The following is a 24,311-nucleotide window of genomic DNA, read 5'->3' as shown; positions in this document are numbered from 1 at the left end:
TATGTAATACGTGCAGGAATTAATAGGAGTTATAGTTTGTAGAGAACAAAGTATCTGGAACAATCTTACAAAGTCTGTTTTATTGTGTGCACAAAACTAAAACCATCTGTGTAACTTGGTCTTAGCAATATTGTTTGGAGAGCCCTAAATCAAATCCCAAATGGGCAAGATTACAGAAGGCAGGTTTATACTAGAATCTTTCAGGCTGAACCCACTGATGTCCAGTCCTTTCTCCTTCTTAACATAAAAAGTATTAGCAAGAGGTAAGTTTGTGCTAGCTGTCCTTGTTTCACCAAGATCTGGCTTCTGCAAACAGGCTTTGTTTACAGAAACTGAAGTGAAAATAGCATGTGAACAGCATAAACTGACTGCGGTCAAAATAGTCCTGTATTTGCATAACTGTGCAGTATTTAAAGGATCCTCTAGCTTGCTTTGGTACAGCTTGCTACAGACTTCCTTGAGACTTAAGTCTTCCTCAGACATCTCTGAAGAAGTAGAAGGGTCTGCTTCTAAATTACATCATATTTGTACAGTGGTAGAGAAGAATTTTTACTGTCTCGTTACAGTTTTTGGTAAATGGACATTGACATGGACTACGAAAGACCCAACGTTGAAACTATCAAGTGTGTGGTGGTTGGAGATAATGCAGTGGGGAAGACTCGTCTGATTTGTGCAAGAGCGTGCAATACAACCTTGACTCAGTATCAGCTGCTGGCAACTCATGTACCAACAGTCTGGGCCATTGATCAGTACCGTGTCTGCCAAGAGGTAAGGCATGCAGGTTTACAGAACAGGGAGTGCGTGCTTTGAGGTTGTGCTAATATTTACTGGTTAGTCTTTCCCTGTCAAAAGGTAACAGTGAACTCAGAAATATTCATGTGTGGTCTCTGCTGCAACCATGGTCTGGAAGGCAAGGAGAGCTGCCATTTCCCCTGAGTCTGTTGTTCCAAAGTGTGTTGGTTTGTTTGTTTTTTAATGAAAACCATTTTTAGAAGATAGATATATTGCTTGTGTTTTATGGAATATAGCATTCACTGAAAACCACACAATAGACTCTTGATGTAGTAAGTTTTGAATCTCCTTACAAGGCAAATTAGAAATGTACTTGTTTGATGCAGGAAAAGAACATAAGATGTGTTCTGTTGTAGGTCCTTGAACGCTCACGAGATGTTGTGGATGAAGTGAGTGTTTCTCTCAGGCTGTGGGATACGTTTGGGGACCATCACAAAGACAGGCGCTTTGCTTATGGAAGGTAAGTTGACCAAAGCTAAACTTTAAATAGTTCTCGTAGTAAAATTTAAAGCATAAAATTTGCAAATCTTGACTTTTGAAAAAAAGAACTTAAAAACAATCAAGGGTATTCCTATTCCTGCCTACTGCAAAGAAGATAATATACCACAAGGATTAAAAAGAGAAATATTTTAAAAGCAGAGTAGTTTTACTACACAACACTTTACTTACTAAGTTCTGTCAACAAACGTCCCATTTCAGTTTTTAAAGAACATTCCCAAAAATAAGATTGTAGTTTTACAGAATTGAACATCAGTGTTCCCTGCCTGATTAAACAGCATACGATGTCATTGCCTGCTTACTATTGAAAGAGCAAGCAGAGATATTGGGAAGCATTATTAGCATTCATTGGAATATTTCTTGTAATGAAACCTGCTGTGTTGATTGGAGAGCTCACCTGAAATGGACAGCTCACACCAAATGAGCAGAGCCCATTCCATGAAAGGTGAGGTACTTCTGTGTGCAGATAGATACAATGACATCAGACTACCTCTACAGGGCAAATATTTAGCTGAGGAAGATGGGGTCTGTATGATTTTGGTTTTTTCCATGACTAACATTCAAACAAGGTCTCAATCCTCACATGTTGTTTTTCCTTCTCTAACTTCTTTTTTTCTTTCTTTCTTTCTTTTTCTTTTGAATGACTGGGAATGCCCACTGCATAGTTCCTGTCCTATCTTTGGATTACATTTTGACAAAACATTCTTACTTTTCCTTCACTACATGATGAAATGAGCACCTCTGGGAGATAATGGTCTTATCTTCATCCCTCAGAATCACTGCAGAAGGGTTCTGTAGTTGAATTCAGTGCTTAAATTTTCACAGCAAGATATGGCTATAGAACCCGTACCATTTGTCAGCAGCATCTGTGTGTGACTTTAAGGTTAGCACTGATTTTATACTCAGTGCTGCTCCAGTATGTGAGTAGATACTATTCTAACATTTGGCAGCGTATGGAGCCTACTTTGATAAATATGGGTGTAACTTAATGATTCCTCTGACTGTGACTCTTTGGTGTGGCCCCCTGATATTCTGCAACAGATACTGTGCCACTGAGAAGATTACCAGAGATTAAGAGAACAAAATCAGGCATGTTCTGAACTCTGATCCACTGTTTGCTGACAGGACGGGAGAGGGGAAAAACAGCATACTTAGTGTCTAATCCTGCAAACACCAAGGAAGACATGCATAACTGGAGATCTTGTAGGATTAATCATAAGAACACAGGGATTCATTTGTGGTGGTAGCAGAACTGAGTGTATGTAGAGTCAGGTTTGTTATGCCTGGTCAACTTCAAAAGGCTGTTCTGAAAACTTACTGTGCCATTAGTAGTTTTTCTTTTGCAAGTCTCGTAATATAGTAAATCACTGGAAACTCTAAACAAGCTATCTTCTAAATATAATTTCAGTTCTAATGTTTCCCAGTTGTAAACACTGATCAAGGACTTGAAAAATATGTATACATACCAATGTTTTATTTTAAATCATCTGTTTAACATTTTAGCTATTTTAGCATTTCTAAACATTTAACATTTTGATTAAAAAAAGAATATATATATTCCTTATATAGTAATTCATCTTAAATAACATACGTTGAGCCACAGTCTACTCATAGCTGAGTCAAATGTTGCAGCGAACAGTTAATGCTAAACTGCTCAGGGTACACCCAGAGGTACTCAGTGTCAGACTGGGAGGTTATTTAATGAGATATTCCCTCATTTCCCTACAAAACCATTTTATTCATGTGCTCCTTGTGCAAGGGAAGGTTTATTTCAGCAGTGCACTCAACCAAGACCTCTAATTGTTCTAAACGTGGTGTAACAAGAACCAGCAGGTCATTAATTCACTTGCTGCACATTGGAAAAGATTGTTCCATACAGTTTTGCAAAAAGTTACATAAATAGATATGCTATAAATGACAGGGCAAATGGTTAAGAGGACTTGCGGCAAAGATAAATCCTTCTTAATTCTTCATTTTTCAGATAGAAACATTAAAGAAGATTGGCAAAAGGAGTGTTTTTTGTGTGTGTGAGAGAGGAAGAAATAAACATATTTCAATACCATCAAGGGTGGAATGGTTAATATTTGTAGTGTCATCCTTTAAAATGAAAGTGTGGGGAGTGAGATCAGTCTGTGCTGTACTGCTCAGTGTTTAGTATAGTAATCACAGTTCTACAGGAGCTTTGGGAAACAGATCCTGGCAGATTACGGGAGGGAAAGAGAGGTTGCTGTGATTTACCAGTGTCCCTAGGAGGCACAAAACTGCATGTTTAAAGACAAGAAAACATCTTTATTTACACATCTTTCAGTTTGTCAGGATTCGCTATCTATCCTTGAGTCCAATCTCATTTTGAATACATGTCAACTGTGTCACTGTGTTCAAATTAGTTCTAAAAGCAAAACAGGAAAAAGATTGGCTTGCACTTTTTCTTCCCCTCACATAAACATGCTGAAACACAGTTTGATTAATAACCTACAGAGTTTTTTGATACATGCGGCCATAGTATGTACAAACACAAGCACAGATCTCATTTGTGAAATCAAGAGTTAATTCAGTCTTGATCAAATATTTATTCTCAACACTGCGAGTGTGGTTTGTCAGCTAATGCAGCCAGGATGATTTATTTACTTGCAACTTAAGTATGAGCTGTAGACCAAACAAAATCTGTTCATACAGATTGGGCAGCAAACGCCTTTTTCGTCGTGACTTACAAATGTGAATGAGCCTTTCTGTGAAACTACTGACAGAGCTTCTTAAAATATGTTCGTAGTATTACCTCTGTTCTGAATGGATTTCGTAAGCTTTCTGGATATTGTATATACACAGAAGTACACGTGCATTTGTCTTTTCATCTGTGGTTACTGGTTCCTTAACAGGTTACTTCCATGTAATTGAATCCATAGAAATACGTATTTTGATCACTGCTGAAATGAGTCCCTGAGAGAAGGTGTTTATCACTGATAGCTAAAGATTTCTGCCAGTCTGTGTAAGGGTTCTTTTGTTTTCTGGGTTTTGTTGCTGCTGCTTTTTGGTTTCCTTAAAAAACAGCAATGATAGCACTTCAGTAACAACAAAGCCCAGATAGCTTTGACGTCAAATGTTATTTGCATTCAGGAAATTTGGCAAGATTAGAGTGAACTGGGTGTCTTCACTGTGTGTAACTGTGCCTTCAGTCAGATCAGTTAGATCATCTGTTACTTGCTGTCTGTGCCGAAGTTGGGAATGAGCCAGCAGGTCCTCTACTTTGAACAAAGGAGGAAGTTTTCAGAAATGCTCTGAAAAAGCCCACACTTTTCTCAAGGAATTCTTCTATCTCTATTTTTATATTAGAATAATGATCCTATTTCCACGTGTCTTACTGGCAAGGGCTGGAGAGAGCTGTGGAGATGCATCTTTGCAGCAGTAGCTCTAAGAAGAGTTTTTGCTCTGCTGACCAGGAAAATCCATTTGTTTCCAGAAATTGTTTTGTTTAGTTTTGTTTTTTACCTTAACTGCAAACTTCTGGAGTGTTTGCTGCCACAAAAAAAATGACATGCTGTGTCTTCAAATCTTCTTCAGTTACCAACGCTTTGATCCTGTCCTGTACTTTACAGTGGTTTATAGGCTGTTCAGGTTCTTTATCAAGTAGTTCTGAAGTACTGCAAAGAAAATTTTTGATATTTGATGCAAAATATTTTTTCTTAACCCCCAGGAAACGCTATAATAAGTAGTTTCATAGATCACATTCTCAAGTGATTTTATTTTGATATGGAGTATATATGCACTATTTTTTTTCCATTATGTACACTAGCATTTCAGGCTTTTCCACTCAACTTGTAAGTATTTGCTTTATGTACTTAAAGCAGTACAATCAGTGCAAATCTGCTACTTGTCTTCTCTGCGTGCCACCATGGCTCCATACTGTGAGTAGAGAGTTTGGAACTGCAGTTAGGAGTCCTTCTTTCCTTGAAAGGATGTGTACCTAATGAACTTTTAGTGGGACCTGAGGCTCAGTTTGACATTTGGTTCTAGGGTAGAGAAAAAACTCTAATATTTCAAAGTTTTCAAGTCACTCCTTGACTGGAGAGAAAAAGTATCTAATATTATTTGCTGTATTACATAGCTTTCTTTTTTTATCTTGTTCTTATAAATCACTGTCTGGGGGAGGGAATGGGAAAAGGGTATTTGGGTTCAATCCTAAGGACTGCAATGCAAAAGCAAAATCTTTGAGAAGTGCTGAACCTGATAACTGTCTCTGCAGAAATGTAGATCTCTGTGAATTATTTCTTTGTGAATATCTACTAGGTAGAGTTCTACTCTAAAGCTCTTGGTCTGAACTTCCTTATATGTGTATCAGAATACAAAAACCACTTGCGCAACCAGGTATTAATATTTTAAATGAATTTCATTTACCAATAACTTCTTGACATCTACTTGCATGTTTGAACTTCCTGACAACTGTTACTGCTTTTTATGTTGGTATTTTTTTTTGTCGTGTGCTTTTTTTTTTTCTTTTTAAAGTAATAAATGATATGCTGATTTTGGTGACAGTCCAAAGAAAGCACACAAAGAAAACCACAAAGAGTATTTTTTCTCTCTAGAGAAATAAAGGTCTGTCTTCCATTCTGTTAATGTTCACTTTTCATGTCTTCCGTTCTGTTAATGTTCAATTTTCATGTCTTCCATGACTTCAGAAATTACTCTTGTACTGGATGCAAACCAGACCCTGTAGTTCACTCCTCTCCTCTAGACTTTTTGATTCTCTTTGTCCCAGGCTTTCCGTTGTTGCCTTTCATTCGTGCTTACAAAAAAACATCATTTTAATGAATATCAGGATCTAGCTTTGAATCTTCATTTTTCTATTTACTTCCTATACTCACATCCATTCCCTACCTTTAGGGTTTGTTTGGTTTTTTTTTCTTCTAAACTTCATTGATTCAAATAATATTTCAGCAAAATCTCTTCTTAACCTCCTTCAGGTATTTTTTTCTAACAGAGCAGTAGTTCCTGGTATTTTTTTAAGAAGATAGTGTGGGAGTAAAGAAGGGGTTCCTTTGTTCTTGCCTTTTTTTTTTTGCTGCAGTTTCCTTGTTGGTTCTTGTTGGAAGCTGTTGGTTCTCCATAGACAAATAGCATGTAGTTGTCATCAGCAAGCTGCCTACTTACAGAAAATATAACAGCAAATAACAAAATAAGCATGCAAATCTCATCATTCCATCTGTGTCTGTTTTGTTCATTTTTTTGTGAGTTTACCTTATTTAATCTTCCATCCAAAGGCAGCATTCAGTTGACAAAAGAATTATTAGCTAAATCCTCATTAATCCTTTTTTTTATGGTGTTGCTGGTTGTTTGGTTTGCTTGGTCTTTACCCAGCCTTCTCCCTTGATTTGATGTTCAGGTTTTGTGTCTTACTTTTATAAACACTGATTTTGCAAATTAAGAATTTCAGACTCCAATTAACTATAATTCTACTTATCATGGAATTTTTATTCCTCTGTTAGAAATGAAGTAATATCTCCGCTCCTGTGGATGTGCTCAGTATATATTTTGGATGTCCAAAGTACAAACATACCATATTCCAGAGAGAACTTTACTGAGTTGAAACTGGCAAAATTTGGCCCAGAGTACTATTAAGGTAGTTTGCAGACAGCCTGTTTCATTTCCAGATTTCTATTTGGCACTAAGATGGTATTTTTCTTATGCAAATGATGAACCAGACTTATGGGTAATTTTCCTTCTTATAGCCAACAGTACAGTGAACCAAATCCCCAGGCTTTCTAAGAAGTACTTAAAAATAAAATTGCTTTTCCCATTACATTGTTCCAAACAACTTCACCATTCTTTTTGGCACTATTGCTGCTGAGACATCTGAGTACTAAGAATAGTACGAAGAATTAGCTTTCCTATTGTCTCATCTGGTTTGAGTATGTGCTGTTTTTCAGATCATTTTGTTATGCTCATCAGTCACTTAGTGAATTTCTCATTTCATGTGATAGCTGCAACTGATTTACTAAAAACTGAGTTCTACTGAAATATTTATTTATTTGCAGCTCTCTGAGATGCATGTATGACAAAATGTTGTATAATTGAGTGAATCTCTCTCTTCAAAGTATATCTGGATTGGCGTGGAGATATAGCAGGATTTTGTTGTGCCATAAATGAGATTCTGGATTTAGTTCTTAGTCTTCTACAGCCTGAATCAACTGTGTTTGCAGAAGCTGACATGTGCACTCAGACTGTCCCACTATCTTTTCATTCATGTGGCTGAAAGTCTATGCAATGTCCAATTCTGTCTCAAATCAGACATGTTTAGCTGTGGCATGGGAAAATTATGGGACATGTAGGGGAAAAAAATGAGGGCAGAAAGAGCAAAAGCAAAATAACATTTTCTTGATAAATCACCCTGTAAAGATTAGCTGTTAAGGTTAAGTGAAAAGAGGCCAGCAGTTTGAATGAACCTCTGCAAATATAGATTGCTCTTTAAAATTCTAAGAATAGACTCCCTTATCTTGAACTTGTTTCTTCTCAAAGAATGCTGATATCTAGATATAGGGATAAAATCTAGTCTGTTCTTGGAGTTTCATTTGAATGAATAGGTGTAACAGCCTTCTTGTCAAACAAAATATAATTTGTGTATCCTTAAAGTGATTCTGTCAGATTTGGCTCTTGAGTCTCAATTAAGATCTCTAAGATAAATGTGTACTTCTAACTTGTCTTCTAGAAAGACAAAAAGATAACATAGCAATACAGTTCAGCCTTTTTCCTGCCTTCTTTCCTACTCCTTGCATTTATTTCCAGATCAGCTGCGTCTCCTCTTCACATACTATATCCCTCTGCTTTTTCTTCCCCTTTCCAAACCAGACAGTATTATTCCATGACTGTATGACAAATGATACCCCATAAATGTAACCAGCAGGTCTTGCATGCAGCAGTTCTTCCCAGGATCTTGTAAATTATAAACTAGAGGGAACTTCTTCATAGGTAATGTGGCATGTACATTTCAGACAGCACCCTGTTTCTTTAATGAGCCATAAATCTACATTGAGTATCTGCAGCCATCACCCTAGTTTATAACTCTAGTTTCAGTCTACAAAATGATAAACTTTTAAGCACCCTTCTCACAGAATTTATGAGATGCCATTTAATAAAGCTCTTTCCATGAAATTTTATCTAAAATAAAAGTATCAGTTAAGATGAAACTATGTAGTGCAATGTGCAGGTATATCTGCAGTGCACCTCCTTACATAGGTCAGGAACGTAAATAGCATGTAAGCAGATGAGTCTTCAGAAATTGCAGTTCTAAACCAGTTGAATACTCTGTTACAGAGATTAGCCTTATGTAGAAAACAGTATTTTGTCTTCTGCTCCTAGCAGCTCTTTCAGAAAGTCTTGTTTCATGGCTGGTATACTGCCTTTTCTCCCCCACCTTGGGAGTTTCTGATAGTAGCAATTGCTGAGAAACTTCAGATGGATGCGGTAGTTACCTGTGGCTTAACTGCTACTGAACCATGAGGATGCTAATTTAAAACTGTCTTGTCTTCTTATTCACGTTCCATTGTGTACCACTGAGTGCACTGAACTAATACTTACGTTTGTAGATGTGTGCATCCCAGAATGATTATGACCTGCTTTCTTTTTCCACAGAAGTCCCCTATAAGTTGTCCATAGCTATGTTTAGAGCAAGCTGGGCACGCACCAGATGTGAATGTTTTGCTGTAAGAATTATTTTCCCAGCCACAGGTCTGCACTAGGTCTGATCTGCTGAGTGGTCTGAGGCTGTCCTGGCCAAGGAAACAGATCAGCCCTGGCTTGTCTCAGGAGCCCAGCTCTGTGGCCACCCCAGCACTGGACAGTCCAAGCACTGGGGGCAGCTGTTGTCATCTCCTGCCTAGGAGCTCCTGCAGAGTTTTCTTCTGTTTTGCAGAGATGTGTATCCTGTGATTTGTAGAGTCAGGAGGGTTGAGTACTCATGGCTGCAATTACTTGGCTTAGGTATCAGTTTCTGAAAATCACGAGACAGACTGTTCAGTTATAGTTAGAGCTGGCCTGACAGCCAATGCTTCTGGCTCTGGCAATTCTGATCATCTTAAATTAAGCAATTGAGTAGATCAGAATATGTCTAACAAATTTTTCACTGTAGCTATACACTATATATTCCTTCTTCCTGGAATCTAAGCAAATTTCTCCTGGAGTCTAGATTTTAGTCTTATGTGACCTTGAATAGAGCAAGTTTAAATTTGTCTGATATTTGCTTCAGTTCAGTCTTCAGTCATGCTTTTGCTACGTACCTCTCACCATTTAGCAGATGATATTCCAGTTTGAAAAGCCTTGTCTCTAAATATGACAGATGTGTTGTTGTTTATGTAAGGTACAAATCTGGAGCTGGTGCATTTCTCCTGCATGAAAGTTATGCTCGCAGCAGTACCTGTATTATTGCAGCTATCTTTAGAAGCAGTCCTGCTGGGTATGTCTGTGCCCTCAGTGTAATGTAGAAAGCAGCAGTACTGAAGAGGTATTTCATTATTTAGAAGGCAAATGCTAAGATTCATGGTTCCTTCTGTATCTGTTATGCTAACTACAGACACAACATATTGTGCTAAATTAAAGAGTAACAGAAGTGAGGTAGACATACTATTGCTGAGGTTATTCTGCTGTCAGCTCTGTATTAATAAGTTCCTTCTACAACCCCAGATGTCCCTTTTCTCTCAATCTTTTCTTAGAGCTTCAATTCAACATTACTTTTTTTATTTTAGATTTGTTGCTCTTTTTTTTCTTTCATGAGAGACCCAGGAGTGTGAAAACTGCCTTGTAAATCCCATCCTAGTTTATAAATAAAGGAATTGCCCCAGGATAGGAATGCTCTGAGACAAGTACTCAGGCATTTCTCACCATTAGGGTGTTAGGTCTGGAAGTGGTTTGGTGGCTGAACTCCCAACTTTAATCCTCATATTTGTGCTTTAGAAAGTGGTTTTACTTACTAAAATATTTTGTCTTAAAACTTGTAAAAACTCTCGAACATTTTTGTGCTTGCACTATTTTATGGTACTGTCTTGTTCTGTGCTGTATTGCCCTTATTTTTATATTACCAATTTCTGCTTGTATTGTAGAAGTAAACATAGCTGTAAATCCTGTCATAATTAATTCATATTCACAGATAGTTTATTAAAGATGTTGGAAGAACTACTGTACAAATTGCATTACAGAGGATACAGCCTCATTATCTAAAAGAATGCAGTAAAGGTGTTCCTCTGTGACAGGTTCACAAGTGGTCTGTCTGTTGGTGTGGCTTTTCTGAAGTTCTGTGTAACCCCTTTCTAATTGCTGAGCTCTGGTGATCTTTGAATTGCATTCAGGTATCCAGTCAGCAGTTGCAAACAATGACAGTCTATGGACAACTGCAGTGTAAATGTAGAAAATGGCAAGTTCTACCTCTCTTCTTAGTGTTCTGTTTATACGTGCAGAGATCATCTCTTGCATAGAGGGGCAGTGCTTCCTAAGTATGTGGCTTTGTGCTCCCATGCTTTTGTGATTAAATGCGTAGCATCTATAAAACCTTTGCATGAACAGCGTGTTTTCTCTTATTGGGTGCCCATGTGTTTTTCAAAGCATAGAGTGGAATAGCTTCAAGCAAGAGTGAAAATAGGTGTGAAGTTGAAATGGGAAGTGTGCTTGTTGGGTTTTAATTGGTATCTTCATGTTCCCTTTCTAGGTCTGATGTAGTTGTTCTGTGCTTTTCAATTGCTAATCCTAATTCCCTGAATCATGTGAAAACGATGTGGTATCAAGAAATCAAGCACTTCTGTCCTCGCACACCTGTCATTCTGGTGGGCTGCCAGCTGGACCTGCGCTACGCAGACTTGAGGCCGTCAACCGGGCCAGGCGTCCCTTGGCAAGGTAATGTTTAATCAAGAATAGGAATTCAAAATGTAAATCAAATATATTAACTTCCAAAGAGAAAAACAAACATGACATTCTTCTTCCCCACCCCACCCTTTTTTTTTTTTTGTAAAATTATAATATATGTGCTTGCTTCTTCATAATTCTGTTGTTTCAGCTCATACAGTTATTGTATTTTTCCAACAATATTTTTGCTCATTGGACATCCAAACTTACATGAGTGCCTGGACACTACTATAAACGTAGATAATAATGATTACTGGGGGTTTTCATATATCTTTCTCCACCCAAATATGTGTCATGTCCTACCTTGTCTTTCCTGTCAGGTATTGTTTTAAGCAGATACATTTATTAATGTACCTTAATTTTCAATAGGTTTTTTTTCTAAATGTAATCCTGGATCATTCCAGAAAATGAGTGGTCTGAATTAAAGTGGAGATGGTGAGAGTTAGGAGTTCCTGTAGAGCAGCTTTGTTTTTTCCCACATTCAAAAGAAAAACAACAACATTCACATCTTGCTTCTATTTTCCCCACTTTATAAGAATTTGAATGATACCAGATCCGTGAATACTAACTGTGAAAATAAAGCATTTATTGTAATCTGTTGCCATAAATGGGCTGAAGTAATATTACATGGGCTCTTATACAACTTCATCTTACGTTCAAATTCTTGTCCTGCAATAAGGTTTTTTTTGTTTGCTTTTTTAATAAGATTTCCTTTTTGTGCAGGTGAGTTGGGTTTTCTTGTGGACTCTTCAAAAGGAGATATTTGTCAAATTATTCAAAGTTATTCTAATCTTCCTTTATGATTTCACTGTTAATGAAGTTTGAATTAGGACTTTGCATGTCTAGCACAGACTGTGCCACCTGAACTGATTATTAGCTGGCAACAACAATGAACGGTTGTCTGGAACACGTTACGTCTGTGCCAGGCTGTGTCTGTCCAATATGGGATGCAGCACTGAGGTCATATCTTCTGGATTTTTTTTGCTGGGAAACTGGATTTTTTTCTAATTTGCTTACCTGTATCATGTACTAGAGCTGCTCTGGAAATTCATGAGATCCTACAGAATGCTTCTGCAGCCAAAACAGGGCCTATCTCTTGGTGTGTTTATTCTGTTACAATTTTGTCATAGGCCACTATTATTTTCTTAAAAAAGCATAAACCTAAGAAATATTTCTCTTTTTGTATTTAGCTGTATTTGAGACATTTCTCTGTCATATTCTCTGTCTGAGAGTTTCCCATTGGGCCTGGAGGATGAATACAAAGAAAGATTTTGGTTGAATAGCTGAGTAGAAGAGGATTTGGGGGGGCGTTTATTTAAACAGTGAGAATTCTCAAGCATCCTTTCAGCTCTTCCTGCTATAAATTCCTCATTAATAGAGGTCTTGCTCCATTTTTGTGAAAATGATTTTGTATATATTTTTAGTAGTGTAGTTACTTGTAAAGACATCACCAAACTTGAGCAGAATTACATGTGTTATTCTAAAACTCTCTGGTATAGTGATTGCAATTTCCAAAGGGTTTTGTGCATTTATTTGTATACTGTGTGTTTATTTGGATTATATTTGTCACACAGTTGGTGTGACATCTTGCACAAATCTGCGCTTTCTGGAGTAACTTTGTACTGATCATAGTGTGAGGAGGTCTGTTTTTGTTTAACCCTAGGCCGATCAAAAGAGGAGACATTTTGCCACCAGAAAAAGGCAGAGAGGTTGCCAAGGAGCTTGGGATACCGTATTATGAAACCAGTGTATTTGACCAATTTGGAATTAAAGACGTGTTTGACAATGCAATTAGAGCTGCCCTGATCTCCAGAAGACATCTGCAGTTCTGGAAATCTCATTTGAAGAAGGTCCAAAAACCTTTGCTTCAGGCTCCATTCCTACCTCCAAAAGCCCCCCCTCCAGTTATCAAAATTCCTGAATGTCCTGTACCAAGTGTGAACGAAGCTGGCTATTTACTGGACAGCCCTTTGTGTGCAGATGTGATGTTTGTTCTCCAGGAGCAGGACTGTATCTTTGCTCACAAAATTTACCTAGCTACCTCCTCATCAAAGTTTTATGACCTTTTCTTAATGGAATGTGAGGAAAGTTCAGACTTGGATGAAACACTGTGCAATAAAGAAAATACATGTAAAGATGTTCTGACAAGTCACCTTGAGACAAATGACGACAGTGATGAGATATCCTTGAAATCTGCTGATGTTAAAATTTCTGCACCAGAAAGTACTGATTCTTTGAACATGCTCAAACCCGAACCCGGTGAAGCAATTTCTGCAGCAAGATCTCTGTCATCCTGGGGTAAGGGGTTTGTAAGCATGCATAAGGAAATGCAAGTGAATCCTGTCTCAAATAGGATGTGCCCTGTAACTGTGGTAAAAATGGATTCCTCTGTGCAGGCTGGACCTTTTAAAACTGTTCTGCAGTTTTTATACACGGGGCAACTGGATGAAAATGAAAAAGATCTCACAAGACTGGCTCAGATTGCTGAGATCTTGGAAGTATTTGATTTGCGGATGATGGTGGAGAATATTATGAATAAAGAAGCCTTCATGAATCAAGAGATTACTAAAGCATTTCATGTCAGAAAAGCTAATCGGATAAAAGAGTGCCTTTGCAAAGGGACATTCTCTGGTGAGTAAATACACACTTTAACAGGCAAAGTATTAATTCTCTTACTCATGTTACCATCTCTTCACAGACTTCAAAAGCTTACATTGTTCTGAGAGGAGAGATGAGAACAAAGTTAGTGTTACTCATGGCCAGCTTTGTCAGCTTGGGATTCTACAGTTTAACTTCTTGAGATCTATACAGAAGCTTTTAATTCTGTGGCTGAATTTTCCCAAGTGTTGAACACCCGGTATCTCCCTTTTAAGAGAGACTTTAAGGTTTTATTTTTACTTAACTGTGTAAAACCCTAGGGTTGTCTTGGAGAAGGGAGAGAAGTCCTTGGTTAACAATGTGTAATAGATACATGTGTTCTTGAGGCACTTTCACTTTAAACACAGACTTGCAGCACTCCTGTTTCTTTGTTCCTGTGGCAGATGTGACATTTAAATTGGATGATGGAACCATAAATGCCCACAAGCCACTGCTGATCTGTAGCTGTGAATGGATGTCTGCAATGTTTGGAGGATCGTTTATTGAAAGCTTGAACAGTGAGGTATTTGCTTTTTAACAGTGCTTGATGGATATTGGGACATGGAAGAATCATTCTGTAGCTACTTGAGTGGTCACAGTAATCCCTGGAATGATTATTTTTCCCATGAAGATAAGGGATGCTTTTCTTTTTAAGGCATTACATTACAATGTAATGACATGTTTTCTACAAGGCACGAGACTTCGTCGAAATGCTGGAGCATGTGCTTAAAACCTAAAATCCTATTTAAAATACTTAATGTTGCAAACATTAAATATGAGTGTCTAATTTCTTTGAAATAAATGTTAAAGATGTGTGAATATGTATTTATTCAACTAGAAACATTTCAAAGAATTCTTGGGGCAGGAGACATTGATATTAAAGGAAAAAGTGTTTAAAAATACATAGTATTAAACTAGAAAGGAGAGCTGGCTTCACAGTACTTCGGAAGAAAGCTGAAGTCTGATTCTCTTCCATGTTGTCTTATTCTCTTGAGTAAAACAGCTATAAAGATCTCAAAGCTTTGAATTGAGATTTTTTAACTAGAAATTGTATATTTTCAGATGTATTTATGGTTTTTTTTTTTTTGAGTTCTTAACACTCTGTAGCATTTTTATTTTTTTTTTTGCCATGTGTTTTACTGTAGCTAGAAGTTGATTTGGGGTTTTGTTGGTTCTTGTTTTAGTTTTCTTGGTCCATTCTGTCATGAAAGTTATGAAGAGTTCAGGTATTTTTTAGTTTATATTCTGGAAGGTTTTGTTCTACTGAGATTTTTCTTGCTTTTTCTAATAGAGCTGTAAACAATTCCTTGCCTGGAGGCATGCTAAACAAGTAGTTCATTTAAAAAGAAAACAAAGCAACGTAGTTTGATTGTAGGAAGCAACATTTGGCAAAGAAGAATACACATTTATTTTCTACCACATATTTTTAATGATAAACTTAATTCTTAGCTCATCTTTCCAATTAAAAATATTTAGCTTCCACTTGGTAGAGTTTAAAGCACTCAGTAATGAAGATTTTAAGTATATGTAGGTATGAATTTAATCTTCTTCTTCAACTGGTTTACAAAAACAAAATATTCTGCTTTTTACTTATTACTTCTTCTGCACTTGAGGCACAACATTCTATAAATTCACTCACTGAATTTACTGCTCTCTGCATTAACAAAGTGTGTTAATAATGAATGAGTCTTACAATTAGCTCTTGGAGAACTGAATGTTTCCCAGAGCATCTGATATGCATAAGAGTATGCTTTAGCTCTAACAAATCTGAGCATGAATCCCACCCATCCAGCTGACTGAAAAATTTCCAAGCCCCCAAAGTTAACCACTTGTTATGTGAGAATGATTAATTCAGTTCTAGCAGGACTGTACTGACTGCTTTCAAGCAGTCAGATTAAGTTATGTTTAATGCCTTGTCATATTTTTATTATTATATTCCACTCTGCCATTCTATTTTTTTACTAAAAGCTTTTCAGAATACCACGCTGCATTCTTCAGTGCCAGCATCCATTGAGTTGTGAAGATGTAAATTACAAACTGCTAATTGAAAAGATCAGCTAGTTTGGGTGTTGACTGCCTCAACCCCGAGACCATCAAGAATCAGTTTTACTGCAGGAGGAAGACTATGTATGGAAACTGCAGTTGAGAAGCTGCAATGATTGGTTACAGTGAAATCTGCTAATTCTCCTTCCCCTTCTTTTAAGGCAGTCCCATGGGGACAAGGATTTAGGGTTGTGCTGGTGAAAAATTAAATAGCTTTTGTCTCAGTTTAGGGAGTTTCATTGCACAGTAGTTATGCTGATTTATATGCGTAGCAGAAAAGAGTTGCATTTTCTTCACCTCGTTTCTTCAGTTCTCAGCCTTATCATTTACTTGGATAATTTTGTTATTATTTTTAAGCAAACTGGGGAGGTTTGGAGGTTTTTTTGTTGCTGGTGTGTGTATGTGTGGCTTGTTTGTATTTTTCTTGTTTGGGGTTTGTGCCTTTTTTTGTTGGTTGGTTGATTGCTGTTTTCTTATCCTTTGGTTTCTGTTATTCTCAGACTCCCCAGAATATCCTTTGCCAGTAGCAGATAGATTGTATTCCTTAAGAAATCTACTGAGGAAGGTTTGGCATGGGAAGCGCTCAGTAGATGTTATGTTTCTAACAAAGCTGTCCATTTGCAGGCTAGAAAGCATTGCACAGATTTACTGTTTGATGTGGAGCCAATTCCAGTAAATTGGTAGAATTGTCTGTATTTAAACTGACAAAAGGTCTGACTCCAGAGGTAAACTTGCCCATTGGCAGCTTATTGAACTTCAATGGCAAATTCCATTTTTGAAAAATATTTTCCTTATATTTCTAAGATGATTGGAGAAAAAGGGATAGTCCAGCAAAGTGACAAAAGTGATATATGAGCCTTATATGAAAAATCCTCAATTACTGCAATTTGTGTTTTTTTCTTAATGTCTTTTCCAGGTAGTTCTACCCAACATAAACAAGGCTTCCATGCAAGCTGTTTTAGATTACTTGTACACCAAGCAATTATCCTCCACTCAAGAACTGGACATACTTGAGTTAATCGCATTGGCAAACAGGTTTTGCCTTCCTCACCTGGTTGCTCTAGCAGGTAAGAACTTGTGACCATGTCCAGTGCAGTGTCTTCTGCAACAGCTTAAGTATGTCTTAACGATTTTGGAAGTCACAGGATTTTTTCACATTGCAGAAAATATTCTTTTTCCATGAAAGGAAAATTATAGTACAACTTCATGTTTTCTGTTAAGAAAACGTATTTGTCTTCCTCTTGCTTTTTTAGTTTTGTGCAAAAGCAGCTTGTTGAAGCATTTTGTGCTTTAAAAATGGGAAGATTTAGCCTTCTCTTCAGCCTTGATGCAATGTCTGTGGTTTATACTGTCCGTTCTATAGTTAATAATTTACCTGGTGGCACGATGGACCCTGAACTTTTTGTTGTGTAATGAAGTGCTCCATTATACATTTCTGTTCAAAGAGGGTAACTGAACCAATTCAAAAATCATTAAGATATTCCAGAGCTTTTTAGAAATACTGTATGTCTTTTCACTGCGCAGGTGGTAGTTGATATTTTGGTATATACATGGGTATTCAGCCTTCATTTCGTCAAGAAACTCATCTACCATATATTTAGAGAAAAATGACAGAGTAGATTACTATTCTGGTTTTTAAATTAAGTCCATTCATATATACCCGGCCTCCAGGATCTATTTTTCTTTGTGTGTAACTTGACATTATTATGAAGACACGACCAAGACCAGAACTGTCAGACATGCTTGAAGCAAAGGTTACATGTTTTAATAGGGTAGAAAAAATTCTGCTAATTCTAACCACGTACCAAATCCTAACTCTCCTGCAGTTGTTCATCAGGAATGAATATCTTATTTTCATTGGTTGTGACAGACCAAGTCTTTATTGCCTGATAATACTTATAAGTAGTTGAAGCACAAGCATACATTTACTATTAAGAATATTTAGTGAATATTTAGTTCTATTTCATTCTTGTTGATATAATTTTGAGCCCAAAGGCTTTTTCTAGCAGCTTAACCCAGAAGGGCCAAATCAATTCACATGTGCCAGCAAACACTGCAGCCTCTAAAACATTTATGCTTTTAGGAAAGGGTTAAGGAGAATCTCCTGAAGGAACTTTTGAAGGTGAGCCCACCTTTAGATCTGCAGAACAACTAATCTGAGATGGTCTGAAATGAATTTTTCTTTATTAGTGCTGTCAGGAGACTTGTTAATATATCTGTGCCAGTGTGCTGTTACCAAAATCTTGGCTATTGTTTTTGTGCTACCCAAAAAAGACAGCTGATGTATTTTTCCAATTAATATTAAAGTTTGTACCTACCCATTCTGCCAGAAGGAGACAGGTGGCTGCTGAATTTTGTACTTCTATGAGTGATTAATAGTTGCAGGCTCATTTTCTGTTAGAAAGAGATAACAATTGTATGTGAAAACAGAAATGATTTATTTCAGTTGAGGCAGAGAGGCAAATACTGGAATGGACTGTCCTTCACTATAGCAAGAGAGTTTGTACCAGTGATGCAGAATCTCCAGCCATAACCGTGAAGGCCAGAATTTGACTTTGCCCAGATTTGAAGTTGCTCAGGCTACTTAAGTGAATATGCTTACATTATATTACACAATACACTTACACAGTGGTAGAGTTAACGCTGGAAGGAGGAAGAACATGGCTTCTTGGATTTTTGTTACTGGTGGATCATCTAACCTTGAGATGTGACTGTTTCCCATGTAAGTAATGAGTTTTCTCCTGTAACAGAACAGCATGCAGTACAAGAGTTGACCAAAGCCTCCATGAGTGGCATTGCTATAGATGGAGATGTACTGTCCTGTTTGGAATTGGCTCAGGTTAGTGCACACTGTTCTTTAAATATATTCTTGACAACCATAGCACTTGTTTTAGCTCTTTTTTTGTTCTGACCATTGCACTTAAGAAATTCAAAGTTCTTAGTTCTGAGAGCAACTGACAATAAAATTGAGTTTTCTCTATTTTGTATTGTAAACTCACAGTTAAATCGCACACCTCTGTTTTCCAGATATGGTAGCATAAGCTAAAAAGAAAAATTTAATTGTTCTTAATTTCACACTAATGATGAGTTTGTCTCCAGCTTGTCTTGAAGTCTGGAACTTAAGATGCACTGAAATACAGCAGAAGCTGGCCACCATGCAGGATTTCTACAACTGCTTTCAAAAGCCTCTCTGGCAATGCCTTTTAATACTGATACAAAACCAAGACTGAATCCTTTTCAAGAAAAGGCAGCATATTTCACTTAATTTTATGAAGGGTGTGGGTTTTTTTTTCCTTGCTTGAAGACAGAAATATGAAGTTTCATTACTGTTGGGATATCCTCACTGCCGTGTATATGCAACTGCAGTGTGTTATAACCTGAAATCATAGTAGACAATGCCAAAACTGAAACACATGCAATGAAGCTTGATTTACATTGTAGCTGTTTCTTCCTAATGACTGTAGGAAGCTTTTACTAGGTGTTGTATTGAGCTTTCATTAATTCTTGAATTCTGTCAATGAAGCTATGTTTACAGAAAATTACTTCAGAGCAGGCTTTATAATAACTCATTGGTACAGACATAATGGAAAAGTCAGGTCCAGCAAGCCTCAGGTTCAGGGGAACCAAATCCAGTTTGTGAGATGCTGTGCATGCTGAACACCTATTTATAAGCCTTTTAGGCCACCATTTGCTCCAGCAGAAAAGTATGACAAGGACTAGAACATTCAGAGAGGAATTCAGCCTCAAAAGCTTCTCTGTATGCTTGTGAGAATGCAGCAAGATACAGCTCGCTGGGGAATCATGCTAGGTTTGGTTCTTAGTTGGAAATGCAGAATGAATGATAACCTCAGGAAACTGAATAAGCTTCTTGTTTTTCTTTACAGTTTCACAACGCTAACCAGCTGGCAGCTTGGTGTTTGCACTACATCTGCACCAATTACAACAGTGTTTGCTCCAAATTCCGCAAGGAGATCAAAGCTAAATCTTCAGGTATGGGAAACACTTCAGTTTTCATGAGGCCTGTCCTTTCTCCCCTTCTAGTCCATTCAACACAAAGATAGCTCAGCTGTGAGACTGAACCTCTGCACAATTACACATAGCATTTATATATTCTTCTAATCTATAAGGTAGGGTCATAGTCATTAGCCTCATTCCTAGGCAAACATGATGTTCTTTACCTATCTCAGAGATGCTAAAAGGACTAGAGTTATTTACAGGCTTCACAATTAAAGATAAGCTCTGTAAAGGTCTTGCATTTTTACACTTCTTTGGTGGTCTGAGAGTAAGTAATGCATATGAGGAAACTAGGGGAATTTCTGATTAGTGAGCTAACACAGAGACTGGATAAATGATTAGCTGCATAGCTTCCTGCAAACAATCAAGGCATTTCTGGGATTTGTGAAACTTATTGGCTTGTTTGGGCTTTGTTTCTTTTTAATCAGATAATCAAGAATATTTTGAGAGGCATCGCTGGCCACCCGTGTGGTATTTAAAAGAAGAAGATCACTATCAACGAGTTAAGAAAGAAAGAGAAAAGGAAGATTTTGCACTGAATAAACACCATTCAAGGCGGAAGTGGTGCTTCTGGAATTCCTCTGCTGTAGTTGCCTGAACAAAACACATAACTGGAAATTCATAGCCAGGTTCAGAAGTTAGTCTTATTGTTAGAAATAAGATGCAATGCGGGTTTTCAGGAAACTTTGTTCCACATCTGTGCATTTATTACTGCTCGGGTCAAAAGCACAAGCCCACTGAAAGTGAGCCTGGAACAGCTCCTCAATGTCGTATGTATATTTTTGGCTAGTGAGAAGATAAACGTCTACCATTATTACATTTCTTTTTATATAAAAAATAATAATAATAGAGCATTAATGTTTAAATCTCCAATTGGGAAATATTTTTATACTGTCTAGTGTGTTTTGTTCAGATAAAATTCTGGATTATCGTTTATTTTACGGACCACAAAACCATGTAGCAGCTTTGTATTAGATTTTAACTATTTTTACTATGCGAGTACAGTGATATAGACAATCCTCAGTCATAAGAAACAGCTTTTAAAGTATCTCATAAAAAGTTATCTTAGGAAAAAAAAAAAAAAGAAGTCGAGCTGCCTAGTATAAATGTTGGTTTTGTTATTTTTTTAAACTAAGTACTGTGCATTTGGTAATATAATTAGATGGGTATTTCTCCTTTCTAAAGTAAAAAGTTAGAGTAAGATCCAATAACTGCAAGATATGGAGTGCTTGATCTTTGCTCAGCTGAATAATAGGCAATATAATTACCTGTTCAACTGCAGGCAAATGTATTTCTAATATTTGCCCTGTAAGTGCAAATAATTATGACTGTGTGAGCCATGTGAAATCTAGTGATTTTAAGCATTCAGAGGTTTTAAGTGTCTAGATCAAAGAGGATATTTCTAAAACCATTTAGAAGGGCTTATTAATTTATATCTTTATAAGTATGGATCTGAGTACAGAAAGCAGTTATACTGCTTGCATTTGAAGTACTGCACAGCAGTTACCTTGTTCGATGTGATCTTAACCATGCAGCCATTACTCATGCTGAATTTCATTTTACATCGGTGCAAGCAAATGAAAGGGCTGCAAAAACAACTAAGTTACCTAGTATTATAGCCTTTTGTAAGTGAAGAATGATCTTCACACACTATCACTTCCATTTAATCCAAATTGTCTTTTCCCAGGTAGAACTCCAAATGTTAGGGCTTTTTTTTTTTTTTTAAAGTAGGTCATGTATTTCCTCTGGAAATAGATATTCTCACAAAGCTGGGGGCACAATGAAGGCAGAAAGGAAAGAATTCCTCAAAAGCTACGTAAGGGGAGGAAAAAAGCCTCCAGTGTTTTCAGATCTGCTGTGTGTTTATGACTTTTATTAACCATTGCTTTAAAGCTGCGTTGTTATACTAGATTATATAAGAATGAAACATTTTCAAAAGACCAAAAGTAAAATATATAGATTGTAGAACACAAATGTGCAACCCTGCACAGTGTCTCAGGCACAATTCTGTAACTAAGTTAGGTATTGTATATTAGGTTTGTTAATATTTCCTGTGCTGACATCTCAGCATACCAATGTGAAAAGCTGTTTATGTTTTTATTTTCTGTATTTGCAGGTAAGGCAGTGCAGTCACGCCCCCATGCTGTAGGTCAGGAAAGGCTTTGGACTGAAAGCCATATACACCTCTACCTATTTAGGTTCCAATTGGGATAATTCTAGGCAGATGCTACCGCAGGGTGGTAGAAACTGCCCAGCAGGGGAAGAGATGCTGCTTTACAGACTTTTATAAGGCAAGCAAGTGATGGATTCCAATCCCTATAAAAGATTCATCACCATACGGTGATAAAGAAGGGCTATAAATGATAGTTGCAAACACAGTCTCCTTAATTCTTGGTCAGTGGTGATGGAAATTACAGAGAAGAAAGAATGAGAAAAGATGTGTCAAGGCAAAGATAAGTATCTGTTGTCATGAAGCATTAGCCATTTTAAGTATTACTACTAGGTTTTACACAACCAAAGCTACTGTATGATTGTAATCTTGCCAAACTAATGGATATATAAGTGAACCTGAGGTATATGCAATAAAATCCAGCTGTGCTAGTTATCAGCTACTGTAACCAAGTGGCTGGTTCATTTGGTTAATGCTGCCTATGGCCTTTAATCTTGGTGGTTACTTTGTGTTTTTTATTTTGCAAAAAAGTCAATAAAACTGTTTAGTTACAAATGGTCTCTCAGCTTTTTTAAGAAGCTTTCTAGATTCCTGGAAAGTTTGCCTTGCTTTTTGGAGCTGCTTGTAAGCATTTGGCTGTGGTATCATTCAGTGAGATTTGCTGAGCTGGTATTTGCATGGCATATTCAGATTTATGGTATTCCTAACCAGGAAAGTCCTCTAGTGTTTCTGTGTGTTAGGGATGTGGGAAGGTTGCTGCTTGTCACTTACTGTTCAACAGAATAACAAAAAACCTGCCACTTTTCCATGTGGTTTCTACTATTTAATTACCACGTTATTACCTAAGGGACATGAGTCAAGACACATGTGGGGAAAGAAGTTGCAGTTAAGCAGCAGTAAATCCATAAGGTTTTCAGTATGCTTTAAGTTTTCTACAGACATTGTTTTTCCTGCTTTCTCACTGCTGAGGTTGTCAGCCATTGTACAGAATCCCTTACCTGTTAGCGGCCTCTCAGCAGCCGTGTCCCCAAATACAGATATTAAGATTAATACTAGTTAGAAAGATGGTGCTTTTCTAGAAGGCTGTGGTAAGACACAATGAGAAGTACAGCATTTATGATTTTTCTTAAAGCCTTTAGGCAATACAAAGGACATTGAAAAGTCAATGCACTCAGCACACAGTGTACGCTTTCTTTAAAGTGCTGATTTAGAAGATTGCTAATGTCAGCAGTTTGATGCTTTTGGAAGCAATTTTTTACTCTTTAGAATTTACCGTAAGAGAAGGGAATGATCTCAACACAAAATGCAGTGACAAAAAATATGAAAATGCCTCTGATTAAATCCATAGCATGGGAGGATCAAAACAGAATTGTTGATTTTCGGGCCTGTTTTGTATGCATATGTGTGTATTTACACACACATGCAAATACGTTTTAAAAGTATAGGAAAAAATACATATTTAGACATTTAGAGAAAGTTGCATAGCTTTTGTTTCTGGGGAAACTCAGCTTATTTTTTAGAAACAGCATTCTTCTGTTTGTTTTTCTAAGACAGTGAGAACTTCGGCAAGCAAGTAAGGTCTAGAGTACTTGTATCACAACAAGAGCCAGTGTTTGCAGCTTCCTACCTGCATAGAGCACACCGGGAGCCAGGAATAAGGCATTCTGTGAGTAATAAAAGATTGACCATACTTCAGCTGCAACTCACTAATTTCATTTTCTGAAGATGTAGCTGTCCTTCTCTTTTAATCAGATAAGGTCTCAAGACGTGCAAAGGAAAGTGCTAAATACATGAGTACATTAAAAAGGATTACATTATAGAAGAGATGAATCTGGACATAACTTCTGAGCACTGAAAGCATGATGGTGGCACCAGAGGAATTAAGAGAGGAGCAGCTCTGTAGTTTATTGGCCTAATTCTACATCAACTTATCTAAAGGTATCCATCAGGCACAGAGCAATTTATACCTTCAAGTGTTTGATCTGTAAAATGTAGGGCTTTCCCCATGTTTTCATAACAAGCAAGTCTGTCTGAAGGGATCTTGGTAATCCTGCTCTGAGGGCCAAGTCTTCCATCTCCTGTACTAAACAAAACTAATTTTGGTACCTGAACTCCAGGAAACGGTGAAATATTTCAGTTCATCTGCACTGAGAAGGATTGCAGTTTGGTAGAGAAATTTTCTTGTCAGATTAAGTTGCAGTTTTTGTCTATATTGTCCTATTTTTATTTTTTTTTAAACCCAGATCAGTCTTCTGTCATCAGGTAAGCCAGCATT

At 37.1% G+C, this 24,311-nt stretch overlaps 1 protein-coding gene across 1 annotated transcript; it reads left to right on the top strand.

The window, feature by feature from the left end:
• The first annotated feature begins 424 nt into the window (after positions 1–424).
• Positions 425–22,591, top strand: RHOBTB1 (Rho related BTB domain containing 1). Its single transcript, XM_015866266.2, is given in 10 exon segments — positions 425–768; positions 1,149–1,252; positions 10,979–11,124; positions 11,127–11,163; positions 12,836–13,803; positions 14,214–14,332; positions 16,769–16,919; positions 18,603–18,691; positions 19,737–19,842; positions 20,295–22,591. Coding segments are annotated over 10 exon segments (2,082 nt in total). The 5' UTR covers positions 425–576; the 3' UTR covers positions 20,465–22,591.
• Positions 22,592–24,311: the final 1,720 nt, after the last annotated feature.

Source organism: Coturnix japonica, chromosome 6 (assembly GCF_001577835.2).
Source record: "Coturnix japonica isolate 7356 chromosome 6, Coturnix japonica 2.1, whole genome shotgun sequence".
NCBI lineage: Eukaryota > Metazoa > Chordata > Aves > Galliformes > Phasianidae > Coturnix > Coturnix japonica.
The sequence above is the reverse complement of the archived record's forward strand: the minus strand, read 5'-3'. Positions and strand labels throughout refer to the sequence as shown.